Raw genomic sequence first — 19,725 nt, forward strand, 5'->3', positions numbered from 1 at the left:
TTTTTTTTGCAGTCTTTGGCCAGGGCTGGGTTTGAACCCACCACCTCCGGCATATGGGGCCAGCTCCCTATTCCTTTGAGCCACAGGAGCCGCCTGGTGACTTATTTTTTAGATGCCTCATCTAGAGAACAAACTAGAATGTTGTACTTATGTGTTCACAGTATTCAAAGTCCTTAAATTGGTGCCTATAATTTCTACTAAGGCAGAAAAGAGTTGTTCCTTTGTTGCCTTGGTCTATCAAGTGGAGAGATTAACATGTCCAATATAATCACAGTATATTGAGGTAAGGTGCAGCATAACAGAAGGACAGGCCAAATAATATAGTAATTTGAAAGTCTTCTCTGACTGCCAGGTAAAGGGAAGACTTCATAGAAGAGGTATTATGTTAACAATCTTAAACTCCTTTTATCAAGCACTAGATTGGGATGGGATATTCCAGGCAGTGAGAGCAGCATGTGTAAACCTCCTGGGAGCAAAGCTACAAAAAAGGTTAAAATTCTGAAAGCTTGGTGCTGGAGGAGGAGGGAATATTGGGAGATGAGGCAGGGGAGGAGAGAGACGTATTCAAATTATAAAGGACTAGAGCTGTCATAAATTGATGATGGGAGCATAATGGTTGAAACACTTTGGGGAAAGGTCTGGCAGTTTCTTAAAGAAGAAACTTTATACCTGCCCCTTGGCCTAGTACTTCTACTCTTAGTATTAATACCAGAGAAACATGGCACAAAAAGATTTGTATAAGGGCTGGTGCGGTGGCTCATGCTGTAATCCTAACACTCTGGGAGGCCAACGTGGGTAGACTGCTTGAGCTCAGGAATTAGTGACCAACTTAGCAAGAGCGAGACCCCATCTCAAAAAAATAACAAAAAACTGACTTGTACAAGAATGTATATACTGGGGTGCCAAAAAAATGTATACACATTTTAACAGATCTTGTTATCTTGTTGGAAGTAAAATCGATCATTCCCCAAAAGTATAGGAATTGCAGGTAAAATTTATGCGTGTAGCTTGCCTAGATACACTTGACCAGTAATGGTACCTTCAATTTAACTTTGAAAAGTAATACATAGATAGCATCACTTAAAATGCATACATGTTTTGGGGGAACCCTCTGTAGAGCTTTTCATAGTAGCCCCCAAATTTGAGATAATTTACTTGTCCATCTGTAAGAGAAAGGACAAATAAATTTATTCAAATAATGGAAGACTAGTCAGCAATAAAAATTAACAAACTGCTAATACACTCAGCAAAATAAACTATTATGAGGAGCAAAATATTCATACAATAAAGCACATACTGTAAGGTCCCATTTGAATGAAGTTCTAAAGTAGGTAAAACTATTAATAGATGAAAAAAGTTAGAACAGTGGTTGCCTCTGGGAAGATATAGATGGGATTGTGTAGAAAGGAAGTGAGGGACGTTCTGTGAGATGGAAAGATTTTGTATTTTGGTAGAGGTTTGAGTTGCATGAGTATGTATATTTATCAGAACTTATCCAATAATATACTTAAGATTTGTATGTTTCATTGTAAAGAAATTTTATTCTCAAAGGAGTAGGGTGCCAACCTCATATGCTGGAGGTGGCGGGTTCAAACCCAGCCCTGGCCAAAAACCACGCAAAAAAAAAGAAAGAAATTTTATTTACCCCTTAGCCCCCAAATGAACCATGCACTCTGAACACTCTGTATGCCCGCTGGAGTATTTAGGGTGAAGTGCAGTGAGGTCTGCAACTGACTTAGAAATGCATCATAAATCAGATGAGTTGATGTTTGCATAGATGGATGATAAATAGGTGATAAAGTAGGTGTAGCAAAAATGTTAACAGTTGCAGCCTCAAGGTGATGAGTATATGGATGTTTGCAGTGTGACCTTTTCAACTTTATTGTGTGTTTGAACTTTTTCATAATAAAATGGGGAAAATATAAAGGTTCTTATATGCTGCATTAAGGAATTTGGACTTTCCTCTGGCTTGGAGAAACTCATAAGCAATTTTAAGGGGAATTATTTGGCAGAGGTTGTAGAAGAAGATCTGAGGCACAGAGATTTGAAACTATGATAAGAAAAGAGGAGGGTATGAGCTAAGGTAGGAGCAGCAAAGATGGAGTAAAAGGGATGGATTCTGGGTTTAGGGATAGAGTTGCTACGACTCAGCAAAATCACCTTGGGTGATGGTGAGGTTTGGCCTGGGGAGAAGATTGTGAGCTGGTACACAGTCCTCAGTGACTAAGACCTAGGAGCTGATAGCTGACAGTATTATAGTCAGATGGCCTGCTGTCAGAGGAGAGGCTTTATTTATGTGGTATTAAACTGGAGTTCTTTAGAATTAACATTTAGAAGCTGAGAGAATGTCAAGCCAAAACTTCAGCTTTACCAAATCCTCTGTTCTTTGGAAAATGTGGACCGGTAACACATATGGAGTCCTAGTGGAAATGGTTACAGCCAGAGCTTGGGGGTGTGTCATGTAGGAGGAGGGTGCTGACATATCCAGTGACTGATGTCACTCCCTTTGGCTGACCTCAGCTGCTCTCTTGCTGAGTAGGAGATTGTGGCCCTGAGGGGTGAGCGCAACTCATGCCCAAAAGGCTCTCCACTCCTTCAGGTAAAGGGTGCTATGGGATTGAGCATGGGTATGTTTGATCTCCTTTCCTTCTCAGTTGAAGAGGGTTCTCATTCCCAGCACAAGTGTTATTTTTGAGAGAAGGGATCATGTGTAGAACAAGTGCTTGTTATTGTGACAGCACGGAGATTTCCGTGAAGTTCCCCGTAAAACCACCTTGAGCATGTTGTTGTAGGTTGAAGGGTTCATTTCAGTTGGCCTTAGCCTCATGCTGTTCTCGGTCTTGCCAGGCACAGGGTTTTTCTCTGCAAGGGTAGACTTACCTTTTTTCCAACAGGATGTTCTAGCAGTATATGTCCCTCTAGCCCATACTAGACTGTATTCTTCTGAATGCCTCAGAGTGTCCAGTGATTCTGGTGTTCTCGGTGTAGCTTTGATGGTGGTGATTTGGTATCCTTTATAGTATTAGGCAAACACATTGTGTAACAAACATTTAAGAACCTTCTATATAGCAGCCATTGTGCTGGGTGACAAAGATTCCTCAGTCATCATCCCTGCCCTTCTGTAATTTACAGTGTACAGCGCAAGAAGGCATTAACTAGGAATTACCCCTGTAAGTATTTCGTTATACTCAAGGTATGTCATGCAGGGAAAGTAGAGGGCATTGGGAACAAGGGCCTTAACCTAATCAGAACGGATTGAAGACCAGGGGCAACCAGGGAAGGCTCAGCATTTAATCCAAAGCCTAAAGGATGATCATTAGGAGCTGCTCAGGCCAAGAACTTGGTGAAAGGGGCAAAGGTCCTTAGGGTGGCACATGAGCAACTTTGGTCAAGAAAGAAGGCTCTTGAGGCTAGAACAGAGTGAGCAGTGGAAGGGTGTGGTATATGGATGAGCCTGGAGAGAGATCCCATCATATAGGGCCTTGAAGGCCTTGAGCATGTTGTCCTAGGATGTTTTTGGAGTTTATTCCAAGCAGAGTGAAAAGCCACAGAGAACTTTCAAATAGGTAAATGATACTCAATTTCTGTTTTTAACAAATCACCCTTTCTGCAGTCTGGAGAACAGAAAATGGTTTTGTCTGACCTGGGGAAGCTTTTCTGTGGATTTCAGCGTACGAAGAATATGGCCCTATTAATGTTTCTCACCATTGCTGTCTACCTTAGCCAGATGGCTAACCCCATGGCAACAGTACAGCAAAGGCCAGGGGCCAGGGAGCTTGGGGAAAGGCCCTCTTTAAGTCAGCAGGCCAGACCCCATGTGCTCTGCTTCTGGCTGCAGTAATCCACAGCCTCTGCTGTGTGTGAACCAGCTTGATTTCGTAAAATCTTCCCTTTTGTTCCAGGCAGGTACTTTTCCTGGACATTTTTATTTAAGGTGGGGGGAGACTCTTGCCAGATCTCTAAAGAGAACCCCTGAGTGGGAAATGCTCCCTAGTAATCACCTTCCTGGAGAGGAAGAACTGGTTACCAGCAGCACCCCCTATTCAGCTGGGGTGTTGGCCTTGCTTGGGGTCCTACTGACACTTCTGTCCTACCACCACTGTTTGCCAGTCTGATTTTGTGCCCACAGCCTGACTGGGGAGAGAGGGGGTTGAATACCTCAAGTCATCCCCCATCTGGATGTTCTTTCTGTATTGGGAAAGAACTGCTTTGATATGTTCCCCAGAAGGAGCTGGCACATGGTGATTTTTAATTTGAGGCAAATGACGTTAAAAAACAAACCCTAAGCCTCCCCTGAAATTGTTGCTGACACATGCTTTGGATTGACCTTTTCTCCTGTGAAAACGTTGCTGTGCTCCTTTCCATCTGTTCTAGGGCTTTGAAAATTTTTATTTCTTCTGAAACTTTTGGCAAAGTTGTCTTTCTTTTTTCTTTGAGACAGAGCCTCAAGCTATCACCCCAGGTAGAGTGCCATGGCGTCACAGCTCACAGCAACCTCAAACTCTTGGGCCCAAGTAGTTCTCTTGCCTCAGCCTTCTGAGTAGCTGGGACTACAGGCACCTGCCACAACACCTGGCTATTTTTTGGTTGTAGTTGTCATTGTTTGGCAGGCTGGGGCCAGATTTGAACCTGCGAGCTCTGTTGTATGTGCTTGGTGCCTTAGCTGCTTGAGCTATAGGTGCTACTGCAAAGTTGTCTTCTGTGTGAATAAATGGTGGAAGGGTGTTTGTGAGCCTCTTGGTCATCATTCCTTTTCGGGGCTCACAAACACTGCAGATAGTGCACACCCAAGTTCTTACCTTGGAGAGAACTCTCCCACCTGATCATCTTGAGCAGCAGAGCTGCGGCAGGTCCCCTGCTTCGCCCATCACTGTGTCATTGCTCTCATCACTCTGGAGTGGAGATGTTTCTGCATGGTCAGCTGCTGGAGGGGATGTCCACTTAAGGGGATGTCTGCTTAAGAGGATGGACCAGGAATTGGCACTCCTGGAGTCTAGCAGGACTGTTCTACAAGGTGGGAAGTATGAGGAAGGCCACTTAGGCTTTTCTCTGTGCTTCAGTTTCCCACTTGGTTAAGTGGAGGTTGTAATACATGTCCTGCTCATTCCACAGGCTCTGGTAAAGCAGGGTGGTCTAGTTCAGTCTGAGCTTAGAGATGTTTTCCTTAACCTGAACAAGGTTTAAGAGATTTTTAGAAGTTTGCTGGCTGGGCACAGTGGCTCATGACTATAATCCTAGCACTTTGGCAGGCCAAAGCAGGAGGATGCTTCAGCCCAAGAGTTCAAGACCAAACTGAGCAACTTAGTGAATCTCCTGTCTCTAAAATATATTAAAAATTTAGCCCAGTGGAGTGGTGTACACCTGTAGTCCCAGCTACTCAGGAAGCTGAAGCAAGAGGATAACTTGAGCCCAGGAGTCTGAGGCTGCAGTACATTATGATGACGCCACTGCACTCAGAGCAAGATCCTGTCACACACACACACAGAAGTTTGCTGCATGGATTTTAAAATCAGTAGATTTCACCTAAAAATCTAACTTCTCTTGGAAATCAAAAGATTAGCAACTTTTAGTCCATATTCCTCTGTGGTTTGGCTAGCTGGTGCTGCCCTGTGAGCAGGGGCACATTCTGGTTGCCATAGTCCCCGCCCTGTCTGGTCTCTTCCTGATGTGAGTCTCTGTCATCAGACTCTAGTCATACATTTTGTTGTGTCTCTACTGTTTAAGTCCTTTATGTGATCTGCCTGGCCCTTTAGGCACAAGAGTTTGTGCCCTTGATCTGGAGAAGATATTCCAGATTTAGAACTTTGCAAGTAAAAATACAAAGGATTGGGGGTGGAACAAGGAGGGAACACCTGTATTTGTCACCATCTTCTGTGTGTTAATTACTTTCCCAAAGCTTTTGAGATATATCTCAGCTGCCCTTCACAAGTGAGAGGACAGCCTCAGGGAGATTGTAGCTTCCTGGACTGTAAAGGAATATGACATCTGTATGTAAAGTTGATGTAGCAGCGTAGCCTCCTCCCTAGAAGCTGCCTGTACAGCTTTATATCTATAGTAGACGTGCACGTAAGGGCTTTTTGCATGATGCAGTAGTGTAGTCCTTCCATCTTCACAAAATAGTTCTGTTTTTTTTCTTTTTTTGAGACAGAGCCTCAAGCTGTCACCCTGGGTAGAGTGCAATGGCATCATAGCTCACAGCAACCTCCAACTCCTGTGCTTAAACGACTCTCTTGCCTCAGCCTCCCAAGTAGCTGGGACTACAGGTGCCCACCACAATGCCTGACTATTTTTTGGTTGTAGTTGTCACTGTTGTTTGGCAAGCCTGGACTGGATTCAAACCCACCAGCTCTGGTGTATGTGGCTGGCACCTTAGCTGCTTGAGCTACAAGCGCCGAGCCTTCACAAAATAGTTTAACGTAGAAGTATAGAATATTTTTTTTAGGTAGGATCTTGCTGTATCTCGTGTGCTGTAGTGCAGTGGCACCATCATAGCTCACTGCAATCTCAAACTCCTGGGCTTGAGTGATCCTCCCGCCTCCGCCTCCCAAGTGGCCAGGGCTATAGGAGCAACGCCACCACAACTGGCTAATTTTTCTATTATTTGCAGAAGTTCTCACTCTTATTCTGGCTGATCTTGAACTCCTGGCCTCAAATAATCAGCCTGCACTGGGTACTTTTGTTTTCTCCTTTAAAGCAGAGTTTCCCTTTTTTTAATAGCATCTTTTCTAAAATTACTATTACACAGATGAAAGTGGAGCTGCTTTGTTTGAAACTGAGAAGGAAGCTGTGTTCAGAACCCTATGCTTATTAAATAAGTTAGTTTTTCATCACAGGGCCTCTGAAGTACTTGCTGTAATCCTAGGGCTCAGAGGAACCCATTTTAAATACTACTAATTTAGTCTAAATTTCTTCAAATGAGGAAATAGTGGTCAAAGACGTCCAGTCACTTGTCCAGGGTTGCCTTTTCATTTTTATGTCCTGGGTAAATTTCACTTTAATTGGATTCTCTGATTCTTTAGAAAAGCTTCAGAAGGCTCAGCGCCTGTAGCACAGTGGTTTACGGTGCCAGCCACATACATGAAGTTGGAAGGTTTGAACCCAGCCCAGGCCAGCTAAAACAATAACAACTGCAACAAAAAATAGCCAGGCATTGTGGCGGGCACCTGTAGTCCCAGCTACTCGGGAGGCTGAGGCAAGAGAATCACTTAAGCCCAAGAGTTTGAGTTGCTGTGAGCTGTGACACCAGAGCACTCTACTGAGGGCGACATAGTGGGACTTTGTCTCAAAAAAAAAAAAAAAGAAAGAAAGAAAAGAAAAGCTTCAGAATACTTTTATTTTCTGCTTGCTTTCTCTTGGTAATTCAAAGAGAAACTGAATTAAGAGAGCAGCGTTCACCGAATTTAACCTTACTTTAAAAGAGATACAGAGTGTTTGTAGGGCAGGAAAGGAGGCAGGCAGAGAGCAGAAAATGGGCCCAGAGGAGGTTTTTCTCCTTGTGGTATTCTCTGCCTCCTTTGATTTATGTCTTCTTTCCATCTCAGACAAGATGAAGCCATTCCCAAAGATGTAGATGCAACTTATGTTAGGTTATGTTAGGTTCTCCTTGTGGTATTCTCTGCCTCCTTTGATTTATGTCTTCTTTCCATCTCAGACAAGATGAAGCCATTCCCAAAGATGTAGATGCAACTTATGTTAGGAAGTGAGGTTTCCTTTTACCTACAAGAAATAGGCAGGTGGCAGATTTCATTATTGGAATCTAGGCCTAATTTTAAAATATCCAGCAAAACCTCTTTGGCAGCAAATCCAGAAAGCCTGTCTCAGCACCACGATGGGCTTCTTTGTCTCATATCCCTGGCCTAATCATTCTCATTGTCTGCCAGCTGTTTCCCATCAGTGCTCAAATAATCAGTTTGGTGTTTTCCTTCTCTTTCCACTCACCTTACTTCTCTTCTCTCACTTTTCCTTGCTAAGTGGAAGTCACTCGTGTCCTGATTCATTCCGAATAGCCCCTGGGGCCTGGCACTCTAGTGTGATTCAGTATTTGATACAGAATTAGAAGATGTACTACTTCTTCCAGAGCCCTGTTGCTGATGTCACATATCATGATGAGACTCCTTAGGAAGTTTTGTCTACCTTTGTCTTTAAAAAGTTGCAGTTTAAAACTGTGATCTCTCATTGATGTTGGAACTGAAAGAGATTTTGGAATTTATATAACATCTCTGTGTATTATAGAGCTTCACACACCTTCTCCAAGCAGAGAACCAGGCATTTGTATTATTTCAGTAATATTCTTGGTGACTCCATGATCCTATGCTTATTAAAGCCTTTATCAGGAAAGTGATGGGAAGCAGCTAATCCTAGGATTTTTTTTTTTTGGAGACAGTCTCACTTTGTCACCTTTGGTAGAATGCTGTGGCGTCACAGCTCACAGCAACCTCCAACTCTTGGGCTCTAGTGATTCTCTTGCCTCAGCCTCCCAAGTAACTGAGACTACAGGTGCTTGCCACAGCACCCAGCTATTTTTAAAGACAAGGTCTCAACTCTTGCTCCATCTGAGCTCAAGGAATCCACCCACCTTGGCCTCCCAGAGTGCTAGAATTACAGGTGTGAACTACTGCATCCAGCCCGAATATGCCTTTAAAGTAAGTCATATATAAATGTTAGGTAGAGAGAATATTTCATAAACCCCTCTTCAGAGAAGAAAGGCAAGAACTGTGATGTGTATAAGCTAATATATATATATATGTATATATATGTCATTTTTTAATTTTGTGGAATGTGGGTTGTTATGTTTCCCCTCCTTAGTCATTAGTAAGTGGAGTGAGACTGGATTAGACGTAGAAAACTAGAGAATCAGGGGAAGCTTTTCCGATGTGGTTTCTTTAGCCTCTGCAGTGTAGCCTATCCAGGGTTAGTATAAAATGTGACTTTCTGATTAAGTGCTGACTGTGTCTTAGGCATTGTTCTATGGCATGATTAGAGGCAAACCAAACAGATAATATCTCTAACCTTATGACGAGTTGTAAATGCTTGTCCACATCTCCATCAACAATTAGGGGAAAAGTTAGACCAATGTGCGTGTTTCCCATGTAAGTAAAGCAACTCTCTATATATTTAAAGGAAAATCATGTTTGTGTCAAAATTATCCTGCCTACTTCACTTGCTTTCTTTACATAATAGAGCAGATCCTTTTTCTCTTTTTCATTTAGTAAATTGGTGGACGAAATTATCTTAGTGGTTAAAGACACTGTCAGTAGGCAAAGAGAATGGTGTAGGCTACTGAATATTAGAATTTCTTACTTCTGTCCAAACCATCCCCTGCTCAGCTTTAGACTTTCCCATCTAATCAAGATCTTGGGATGCAACTCAGTCTGAAATAAGCTTCTCCGTTGACAGTCTTCTCTGTTGGTAACCTTGTATAATAGCCTGAACTCTTTTTAGCTCTAGCTGACAATCTCATCAGCCTGATGTGTATGGTGGACAGGGACCTGGACTCAAGTAGTATCTCAAGTGGTGCTGTCTCCCCTCTGCCTTCTAACCAAGTTGTTTATATCCACGTTTGGTCAACTACATAGTGATAGTGGCCAGCATCTTTAACTGACAAATCCTGTTAGGCTTGGATTTGGATCTCATGATTTAAATGCTTCTCATCTGTAAATAAGCCCTTTAATAGGTGTCGATCCTTAATAACATGGTTTTGACTATGTTTGGCATAGTGATTCATGGCTTGGCTTTGCTTTTAAATTTATCGTGGTCATAGGCTTTGAGAATTGGGGATGGCTCTTTTCAGCCAGTTAGGCTGGCCGAATTGTGTGGTAGGCAGCTGACCCATTTCTTCACTCCTAGCTGGGAAGATCATCTTGCTACCTACCTGACAAAGAAAACTACACTGCTCCCATCTGGTGGTAGTTATCTCAAATTGCAGCATCATCAAACTGCTAAAAGAACTGCCTTGTCCTTTAGTAGTGTCAGACGCCATGAAAGACAGAACCATAAGAAATCGTAAGGAGCATGATTGGATGTCTCCTTACTGTCTGGAGGGGTATTGCATGCTTTTCTACTATGATAACTGAAGTGGAAAGAATGTTTTTTGGACAATCAGCAGTGACATTGCTCCAGGTTCTGTCCAGAACTAGCCATGAGACTCCTAAGCCTCACTTGGTTTCCTTACCCATAGAGCAGGATGCTCTCTAGGAGCGTTCCAGGTGCAGAGTCTTATAATTCTGTGATTTTTGTTTAATTCAAAACATCTATAAAATTAACATTCACTGGGACTATTTATAAAACAATTATGACTGTACATAAAACATTTTAAATGTATGCTATCATTTCCTCAATTCTAATTAATTATAAGATAATGTCATGGATTTGGTAACTTTTGGGAGTAAAAAAGATTAATGTCACTGTCTTAAATGTGCATTTTTATTATGGGACAAATTCTGATACTCTAAAAAGTAAAATGTAAATTGATAATTGAGCAGTGTAAGTGGATTTAAACTATTAAAATAAAATGGAAAATGATATTGAGGCACAGAGATTAGAGAGGTGACAATTAAAGATTGTATGGTAAGGGCTGCTGAAGGGGGAGAATTGCTTGAGGTCTGAAGTTAAAGATCAGCCTGAGCAAGAGTAAGACCCCACCCATCTCTACAGAAAATAGACAAATTAGTCTCAGCTGCTCAGGAGGCTGAGGCAAGAGGATTGCTTGAGCCCAGGAGTTTAAGGTTACAGTAAGCTATGATAAGGCCACTGTACAGTAGCCCGGTGACACAGTGAGACCCTGTCTCAAAAAAAAAAAAAAAAAAGATTGTATGGTAAATTTTAGTGTTTACCTGAGTACTGAAGAAGACATAATGACAGGAAATATACGAACATTCAGTCTCTGGCAAATCATCACCATGCACATCTGGAACATTTGAGCCCATTGAACATATTTTTGTACAGAATTACATGTGTATTTTGTGAAAACATGCAATAATGCTTTATGATTAAGGCTCTGTGGTTGCAAAGAACAGAAATATACTCAAGCTAACTTGAAAAAGAACTTTTACAATTATACTATAAAGATTAAACGGGAAGCGCCATGGACATCTGCAGACAAGTACTGAAGTGCTGCTGAGTTTCGGGAGAGTTACAATGGCACAGTCAGGACCTGAGTCTTATTTCTCAGGGAACTGAGATCTATAAGGCTGCTAATTGATCTGTATCAATTTTGCATGCGGCTGCTAGCCCCAGTACTGCATCACTGCCTCCAAGTTCCCATGCTGATGTCTTCCTCTGTGTTCACCTCTATTCAATTAGTGGCTACCTCTGTGTAAGGAATAGCCTCGTGTTTTGTTTTGTTATGTTTTTTTGGCTGCACAGGGTCAATGAACAGAATATTCAAACTAAATGATGGTGGTGTACTAGGCAGGCGGATGAACTGAGTGTCCAGTGTAACTGCTGCTTATTCCAAAGCATTCAACTTTGATGGCTTTTCCTCACTATATTTGTCAAACCCCTCTTCTCTTAACCTGTTCTCTTAACAGCAGTATGGAATATCTCATACAGTGCTTTGGAAGTGAGATTGAGGTTCGGAATTCTAATAATTTGTGGAACACTAAGGTATAGCAGATCTATAGCCTTTGAGAATTCCTGTTAGAATTTCTGTTAATGAATTGTGAACTGTCTTTTAGAGAAAGGTCAGTGCAGACATTAAAAAGCTGCTCAATAATTGAGTCATCCTTGCCTTGTGTCTGCTGTGTAGAATAGCACTTTTGTACCTGTATCTTGTATCTTTTCAATAGGCCATGCGATGGGGAGGGCAGGAGGAATATACAGGGTCTGGTAGAATTGAATTGAGGGGTAGAGTGAGGAAGGATGAGGAGAAAAGAAAGAAAGACATCCTTGAAATTAATTGACAGCTATTTAATAATAGCAATTATAGAAATAATTTCTTAGTCTCTCTGTTATGAGGGAAAGAGTGCTGGACATATGTTTTTTAAAAGTTTCTATTTTTTTTTTGGAAACAGAGTCTCACTTTGCCACCCTTGGTAGAGTGCTGTGACATCATAGCTCACAGCAACCTCAAACTCCTGGGCTTAAGTGATTCTCTTGTCTCAGCTTCCTAAGTAGCTGGGACTACATGCATCCACCACAATGCCTGTTTATTTTTAGAGACAAGGTCTCCCTCTGATTCCGACTGGTCTCAAACGTGTGAGCTCAGGCAATCCATCTTCCTCGGCCTCCCAAGTGCTGAAATTACAGGCGTGAGTCACCATGCCCAGCCCTGTTTTTTAAAAGTTCTCAATTTGAATATGTCTCTTTGAGCCTCTGCTTTCTTTGGCTGGCAGTTGTTGTTTTAAAGGGAAAAATAACAACCAAACCCACATAATTGTAGTAAGAATTAGACAAGAGCATCACATATGCCTAAGACCATGGTTGGAATATAGTTGGGTCATTTTCTTGTGGTCATTTATCTGTTTATTTATAGGTTCTTTGGAAGATAATTACTGTTCTTTCATTATCTTCAGATGCCTGTTTGAGAATGGTTTCTCTGACTCTTGCCACCTAATCTCACAAGTAATATCTCGGAGTTCTGAGAATCTCAGAATGCCCTGATGGCTGGCTGACAGTGGCATCAGTGACATTATTAACAGCGACAGCAGCAACCTGCAGCCACCATGGCCATCGGACTGACTTTTTGAACATGACTCAAAAGAGCTTGTGTGTGTTTCTCTTACAGGTGGATTTGCTATCGTGTTTCTGGTGAGGACAAGCAATGGGATGAAATGTGCCTTGAAACGCATGTTTGTCAACAACGAGCATGACCTCCAGGTGTGCAAGAGAGAAATCCAGATCATGGTAAGGCTGCCCCTCAGACTTGGGAATGTTTAAGTAGAGGCACAGAGTGTACCTTCTCATAAGAAATCTGCAGGGGACTTGTTCCTTCCTCTGAGATGGCCACAGAGGCCTTTGGACAAGATGGGACTGAGCAACCATGGGATGAATTGTGAACTGTCTTTTAGGGAAAAGTCAGAAAGGTTGCTTCTGTCTGGTTACCCTCAGCAGGAAGATGGATGAAAAAGGAGCATATTGAGAGAACTGACTGATTTTTAGGTTGGGAAAAGCTTACTTGACAATTCGGTTACCTGAAGGTAACCATACTTTAATCCATAAAGCCTAATTTATAATAAGCCTCCTCTTCTCATCTTATGTCTGTTAGTTGCCAGTTGCCAGTTCCAGTTGTCAGCCCTCCTGCACTCTTCCATAGAACCTTGGCTCTGTGAACCTATTCTTATCTGACTTTATATATATATATATTTTTTTTTAATTAAATGATAGCTGTGTACATTAATGCAATCATGGGGTACAGTGTGGTGTTTTCATATACAATTTGAAATATTTTCATCAAACTGGTTAACATAGCCTTTATGTCATTTTCTTAGTTATTGTGTTAAGATGTTTATGTTCTACTTTTAGAAAGATTCACTTGTACCCTTGTAAGGTAAACCATAGAGGTGATCCCTCCAATCACCCTCCCTTCACCCATTCACCTCCTCCCCACCGCTTCCCCCTCCCTGACTTTATATTTTTACATATAATTCTTTCTACCTGACATGCTTTCCCAGAAACCTAGGCCAAAACCTAGAAACCTCATAAATACTCTGAGATTCCATTTGTAGAAGTCTGAAGAACAGGCAAAATTGATCTGTGGAGATAGAAATCAGAAAATGGTTATCTTGCTTGTGGGATACTGACTAGAAAGGGTCCTATGGGAATTTTCTAGGCAATGGAAATGTTCTGTGTGTTTTTGGATAGCCATTAGACAGGGGTGTACAATTGTCAAAACTCAATGGGACACCTTAGATCTGTGCATTTTATTACGTTAGTTGTACCTTAATTTTTAAAAACTCATTCTTCAAGGTTAACATTTATATTACATTTATAGGAAGAGTCCCTATGTGTTAGATATACATGCTGAAATACATACTGAAGAGACAATATGATGTCCTTGAGAATAGTGAGTTTAGAAGGGAAACAAGATTGGCCCAGAGTTGACGATCATAACAGAAAAGTAATAGGAGTTTGTTAGAGTAGTACTTTACTTTTACCTCTGTTTTACATTAGGCATAATAAGAATCTTTAAAGGAATAGTATTTTATTTCTTTGTGTTTCCATGGTACTTTTGTTTATATCAATTGTATTACTTAACGTATGTTATATATGTAATATATGTTGCAACTACTTATGTTGTAAGTAGTTCTGCTATCAGACAGTAAGTTATTTAGGATCAGAAACTTTATTCTCTGATACACTACTTGGCATAGATTAAATGCTTACTAAACTTTGGGTGAAATGAATGTATGAATAATGGTAATAGCAGATGCATATGTTCACTTAGAGGTGGTGATTCCTTTGTGCCCTGGATTTTGATGCTTTTGTAGAGAACAGGAAGAAATGCCCCACCCTGCCAAATGGGTAGGAGTGTTGTTGTAGGGATTCTATGAGGTTGTGTTGCCCTTTCAGTGGCTGGTTAGAGTAACTAGTTGTATTGCAGTTGAGCTACTAAAGAAACACAGGATTTTAGAGAGCCTGGTACTACTATGGATTCCAGAAAGCTAAAACTATTTGGTGAGGAATTGTCAACCAGCTAACTCCCAAGGCTCATATACATACACATAGTCAAAAACATGTGGGTCTGTCTGCAAGTCACCAGTGTCTTCCCACTTCCCTGCACACAGCTCCAGACTGCTGTTCTTGCTGAATCCCTTCATATCCCCGGTAGGTTTTCTGGGTGTTTCTCACGACTCTTCCTTTTTCCCTTGCCCCATACTTGCTGAGCTCTCACACACTTTGTTTCCTCTCTTTGCTTCTGCTATTTCCTCTACCTGGATGCCCTGTTCTCATTCACTTACTTGTGTTACAAAAGCAATCCCATTCTTTAACATTCTCCCACACTTTTAGAAAAAAATGCTTGAGTGCTTACTTTGCTGTAGTCAGGCATTTCAGTAAAGAGACTGAAGAAGCATGCGCCCATTAGGAGCTCACAAATTAATGGGTTTAATTAGAAGTTAAATTACATGGGTTCAAGTTCTGGCCCAATTGTGTATTAGCTATAAGAGTTTTATTTTGTTTTTAATTTGGTCTATATTTTTTCAAAGCTCAAATTTTCAAATAGGTGAACTCAGCTCACTATTTAAAAAAATCAATGACAAAGGGAACTCCTCTGCTGTTTTAAGGTCCCAGAGGCAACCACTTTAGGTGGTTTCTTTTGATATATTTCTAAACAATATGCTAATATTGCTGGTTCTTGATTTTTTCCCTCCCTTTTAGGCATTATCTCCTATGGGAAGTAAAGATTTAGCTTTCTTTTATCCCCTGCTTGCCCCTTTCCATAAATACTTACATTATTCTCATCTCTCATTCTTCTAAAATACCAGTAAGTTTTTGGCAGTATGTTGATTACATTAATATTAGATATTTTGTTGTTTTTTTTTTTTTTTTACATTTTTACATTAGGTAAGAAAACTATTCCTACTGCATCTGCTGGTAGACTCTGATCAGACTATGCCTTTCCCATACAACTCTGTTTTCATTGGCATTAATAATTGTTTTTCCCCCCTCTTTTGGTCTGAATTTAACTCCAAACTCTCCCAAAGTTGTGTAAATCATTTTTTGAATCTTTTTAGATGCGTTTAGTATTGTCTGCTTTATCATCTTCATGATTTCTCCCTTAATTTTCTGATTTGATGGAATCTGGGCTGGCTGTTCTTTAGGGCTAATTTATAATCTTATCTTAGAATTTCCTAGGTCTTTGCTTCTTTGCCTCTCTATTTCTCTTTTATTTTTCTTTTTAATTATTATGGATATGTAATAGTTATATGCTTTTATAGGGTTACTCTTTTTTCTTTCAGTAAAAACACTATTTTGTTATGTTTGCTTTCTCTGAGTCCCCTTACTAAGTAAAGAACTGAACTAGAACAAGATGGAGTGCTTTTTTTTTTTTTTTTTTTTTTTTTGAGACAAATCTCACTCTGTTGCCCTGGGTAAACTAATGTGGCATCATAGCAACCTCAAACTCCTGGGCTCAAGTGATCCCCTTGCCTCAGCCTCCTGAGTAGCTGGGACTACAGGTGCCCACCACAACACCTGGCTAGTTTTTCTATTTTTAGTAGAGATGGGGTCTCACTCTTGCTCAGGCTGCTTTCAAACTCCTGAGCTTACGCAATCCATCCATCTCATTGCTAGGAAACAGGCATGAGCCATGACACCCAGCTAGAGTTCCATTTTAAATTTAAAAATATTCAGGTTTGACAGTGGATTCATGGTAATATCATTTAACAAGATAAATTTAATGAATATAAATAAATCCAAATGTTAAGGTTTCACCATGGCACAATCTCATGCTACAATCACTCATAACTCGTAATCAATCAGCTGCCTTCACTTTTGGCAGTAACATCATACTAGTGAATTTGCTGATGATTAGTAAAATTACAAAATGAACCAAAGGTCACTTAATCAAGAATAAGAACAATAAAGAAAACTTAGGAATGCAGGTGAAATCATTTCTCATTATTTCTAGTGTTTGAAAATTTCTTATACACCTTGGTGTGTGCATTATTATATTAGATATTTGATGGTTCCTTTTAATCTAGAAACGCATATCCTTTTAAGTTTCTAAGACCTTTTTTGGGTTGTGTTTTGTTTTTAATTTGATGAATGCCAATTTATCAGTTTTTCTTTGTATGGATTATCGTTTTGGTGTCAAGTCTAAAATTCTGGGAAGTTTTATAGTTTGTCTTATTTGATAGTTTTCTTTTCTCTCTATTTCTGAAATTCTTATTATTTGGGTATTGGCTTTCCTGAATTGATTTTCCAGTTTTCTTGTTTCCTTCCTTCTACTTTTCATTTCTTTGTCATTTAGCTCTACATTGCAGCAGATTTTCTCAGCTCTGTATTTCAACCATCTTACGAAATTTTATTTACCAGACTTTTAAATTTCTAAGACCTTTTTTGATTTGATTTTACTTTTTGATTGTGTTTTATTTTGATGAAGGCCAGTTTATCAATTTTTCTTTGTATGGATTGTGGTTTTGGTGTCAAGTCTAAGAAATCTTTGCCTAGCTTTTGATTCTGAAGTATTTTTCCTGTTTTAAAAAAAAAAAGAGTTCTATAGTTTTACATTTAAGACTACGGTCCATTTTGAGTTAATTTTTGAGTAAGGTATGAAGCTTAGTTGGAGGTTTATTTTTTTACATACGGACATTTTATTGCTCTAGTACCATTTGTTAGAAAGGCTGTCTTCCATTAAGTATAAGTATTTTTGTTAAAAATCTGTTGGACTTACTTGTGAGGGTTTATTTCTAGACCCTTCCCTATTCTCTATTCTATTCATTAATCTCTGTGCTTCTCCCTCCACCAACACCACACAGCCTTGATTATTGTAGTGACATAGTAAGTCTTGAATCAGACTGATTCTTTCTACTTCTTTTTTAATTTCCACCATTTTAATTTTATTCCTTATTTTATTTTATTTTATTTTAGTCTCACTTTGTCACCCTAGGTAGAGTGCGTGGCATCACAGCACACAGCAACCTCCAACTCTTGGGCTTAAGCGATTCTCTTGCCTCAGCCTCCTGAGTAGCTTGGGACCACAGGTGCCCACCAGAACCCCTGGCTATTTTTTTGTTGCAGTTTGGCTGGGGCTGGGTTTAAACCTGCCACCCTCTGTATATGGGGCTGGCACCCTACTCACTGAGCCACAGGTACTGCCCAAGTTCTACCATTTTTAATATGAAGTCCTATGTGATATTTTTAAGCCCCCTGAGGCTCAGAGTTCTGTCAGGTAGAAACCATAATCCCAGCCATACCTCTCTCAGAGATTTATAAGAATTGTGAAGGGAATTGGAAGATATTCAATGCTTCCTAACATGCTAAGGCTTGTGTGTTAATAGCCAAAGAAGCAGATTCTTCTCTGTACTTTCAGTGGAGGAAGGATAGGCATGTTGTACCCATATGCAAGGAAAAGTATTAGTGGTTTCACTAGAGTGGTTTGACATTTTGTTTTGATAAACACTGTCTACTACTGTGTTTCCCCGAAAATAAGACCTACCCCCAAAATAAGCCCTAGCAGGATTTCTATCCATTTGTTAAATATAAGCCCTACCCCATAAGACCTAGTGATGGGCGTGGCTATGCAGCATATCTACATAGCTACGCCCTGCATTTAGGTGCTGTGCGGTAAGGAAGACTGGAATACCTTTTATCTGCCACAGCTCCTTTCTCCCAGCCATTTGCACTTGCACACTGCATGTGTGGTAACTGTGGTCGCAGGCATCCTATTGCGCACATGCGAACAGCTAGGGGAAAGGAGTTCACGCATCACTAGCATCAGCCCCACCAACAAGGTCGGCTCCCCCGTCAGGTTCCAGAAGAAGATGACTTAACTGTATTTGAATAAATGTAGATTGTTGTATTATACTTAATAAAAATAAGACATCCCCTGAAAATAAGCCCTAGTGTGTCGTCTTGAGAAAAAATAAATATAAGACAGTGTCTTATTTTTGGGGAAACACGGTATTTACTAGAGTCTGATATGAGTCCTTTGATACATCTGGAATGTATGCTCTCATATAATTAAAGGGATTCAGATTTCTCACGTATAGTGGAGGGTGGGTTTTTTTCCTGAAAGCAGGAAAAGATTCATTATCTTCAGACTTAGAAGAGTGAGAACAGTGATAAGGAATAACTAAAGCTCGAGATGTGTCAAGTGTTGTGTGTTCGCCTCTCCTGGCTCAGATGGATTACATCCTCATTGAGCTCGATAATGAGGACTTAGCTGCCCCCAGTGATGTTGGAGGATTTGCTTAGAACAGAAGAGAGATCAAGTGATTCAAGGCAGGCAGATGTTTTCATATTCTAAAAAAGAAGCGAGGTAGATTCTGTGCAGTAGGAATCTCAGGATTGATGTAGGACAAGAATTTGGAACAGATGATTTAAAAAGATGTTCTGATGCTATCTTTTGTGTAAGAAAGTTGAGGTTTATGTGTATACTTATTACATATTGTTTGAATTTGCCTGAGAAAATGCTGTGAAGGTGAAAAAGAGTGAGAGAGAAAAGGAATAAAAGTGGTTCCCTTTAGGGGATGGTGACTAGGATAGGAAATAATTGTCTAATATTTTGTACTGTATGACTGTTAACATATTACTCACTTTTTTAAAATTACATTTTAGGCAGTTTTGTAGTCAGTTGCATGATAAAGCAGGGATCCAAAGAGCCTCCAGGTTCAGTAAGGATAAGCCACGTCACATCAACATCCTTCCTCCTTTGAAAAGGAGATGAAGGGAAAGAAATACTTATCGATTATGTACCTGATAGAAAGTTGCAGGGTATAATAGCTACATTGAATGATAGAATTAGGATCCAAAGTGATCCTTAGACATTAGAGCAGTGCAGTGGACTGACTGTAATGAGATGAAATAGCAAGATCATACTTGGAATGTTTTTTCTTTAATTTTCTCTATACATATACATGTGTTTATTTGGTTTCCACTTTTTGCCTTCACAAAATTAAAAAGGCTTAAAATTTAATAACAATGTTTAAGGTAAGGATTAGAAACAAAAACCTTGTAAAGAACGAGGCTCGGTGCCTATAGCTCAACTGGCTAAGGCGCCAGCCATGTACACCTAAGGTGGCGGGTTCGAATCCCCAGCCCGGACCTGCCAAACAACAATGACGG

The 19,725-nt window shown here is 40.3% G+C and overlaps 1 protein-coding gene across 1 annotated transcript in view; it reads left to right on the forward strand.

Moving 5' to 3' along the window:
- Window positions 1-19,725, forward strand: part of AAK1 (AP2 associated kinase 1) — a 172,106-nt gene that overhangs the window by 83,924 nt on the left and 68,457 nt on the right. The window contains exon 3 of the mRNA XM_023515271.1: window positions 12,725-12,843. Within this exon, the coding sequence (XP_023371039.1) occupies window positions 12,725-12,843 (119 nt within the window). The remainder of the gene's footprint in view (window positions 1-12,724; window positions 12,844-19,725) is intronic.

Source organism: Otolemur garnettii, unplaced genomic scaffold (genome assembly GCF_000181295.1).
Source record: "Otolemur garnettii isolate 467f Iridium unplaced genomic scaffold, OtoGar3 scaffold00068, whole genome shotgun sequence".
Classification (NCBI taxonomy): domain Eukaryota; kingdom Metazoa; phylum Chordata; class Mammalia; order Primates; family Galagidae; genus Otolemur; species Otolemur garnettii.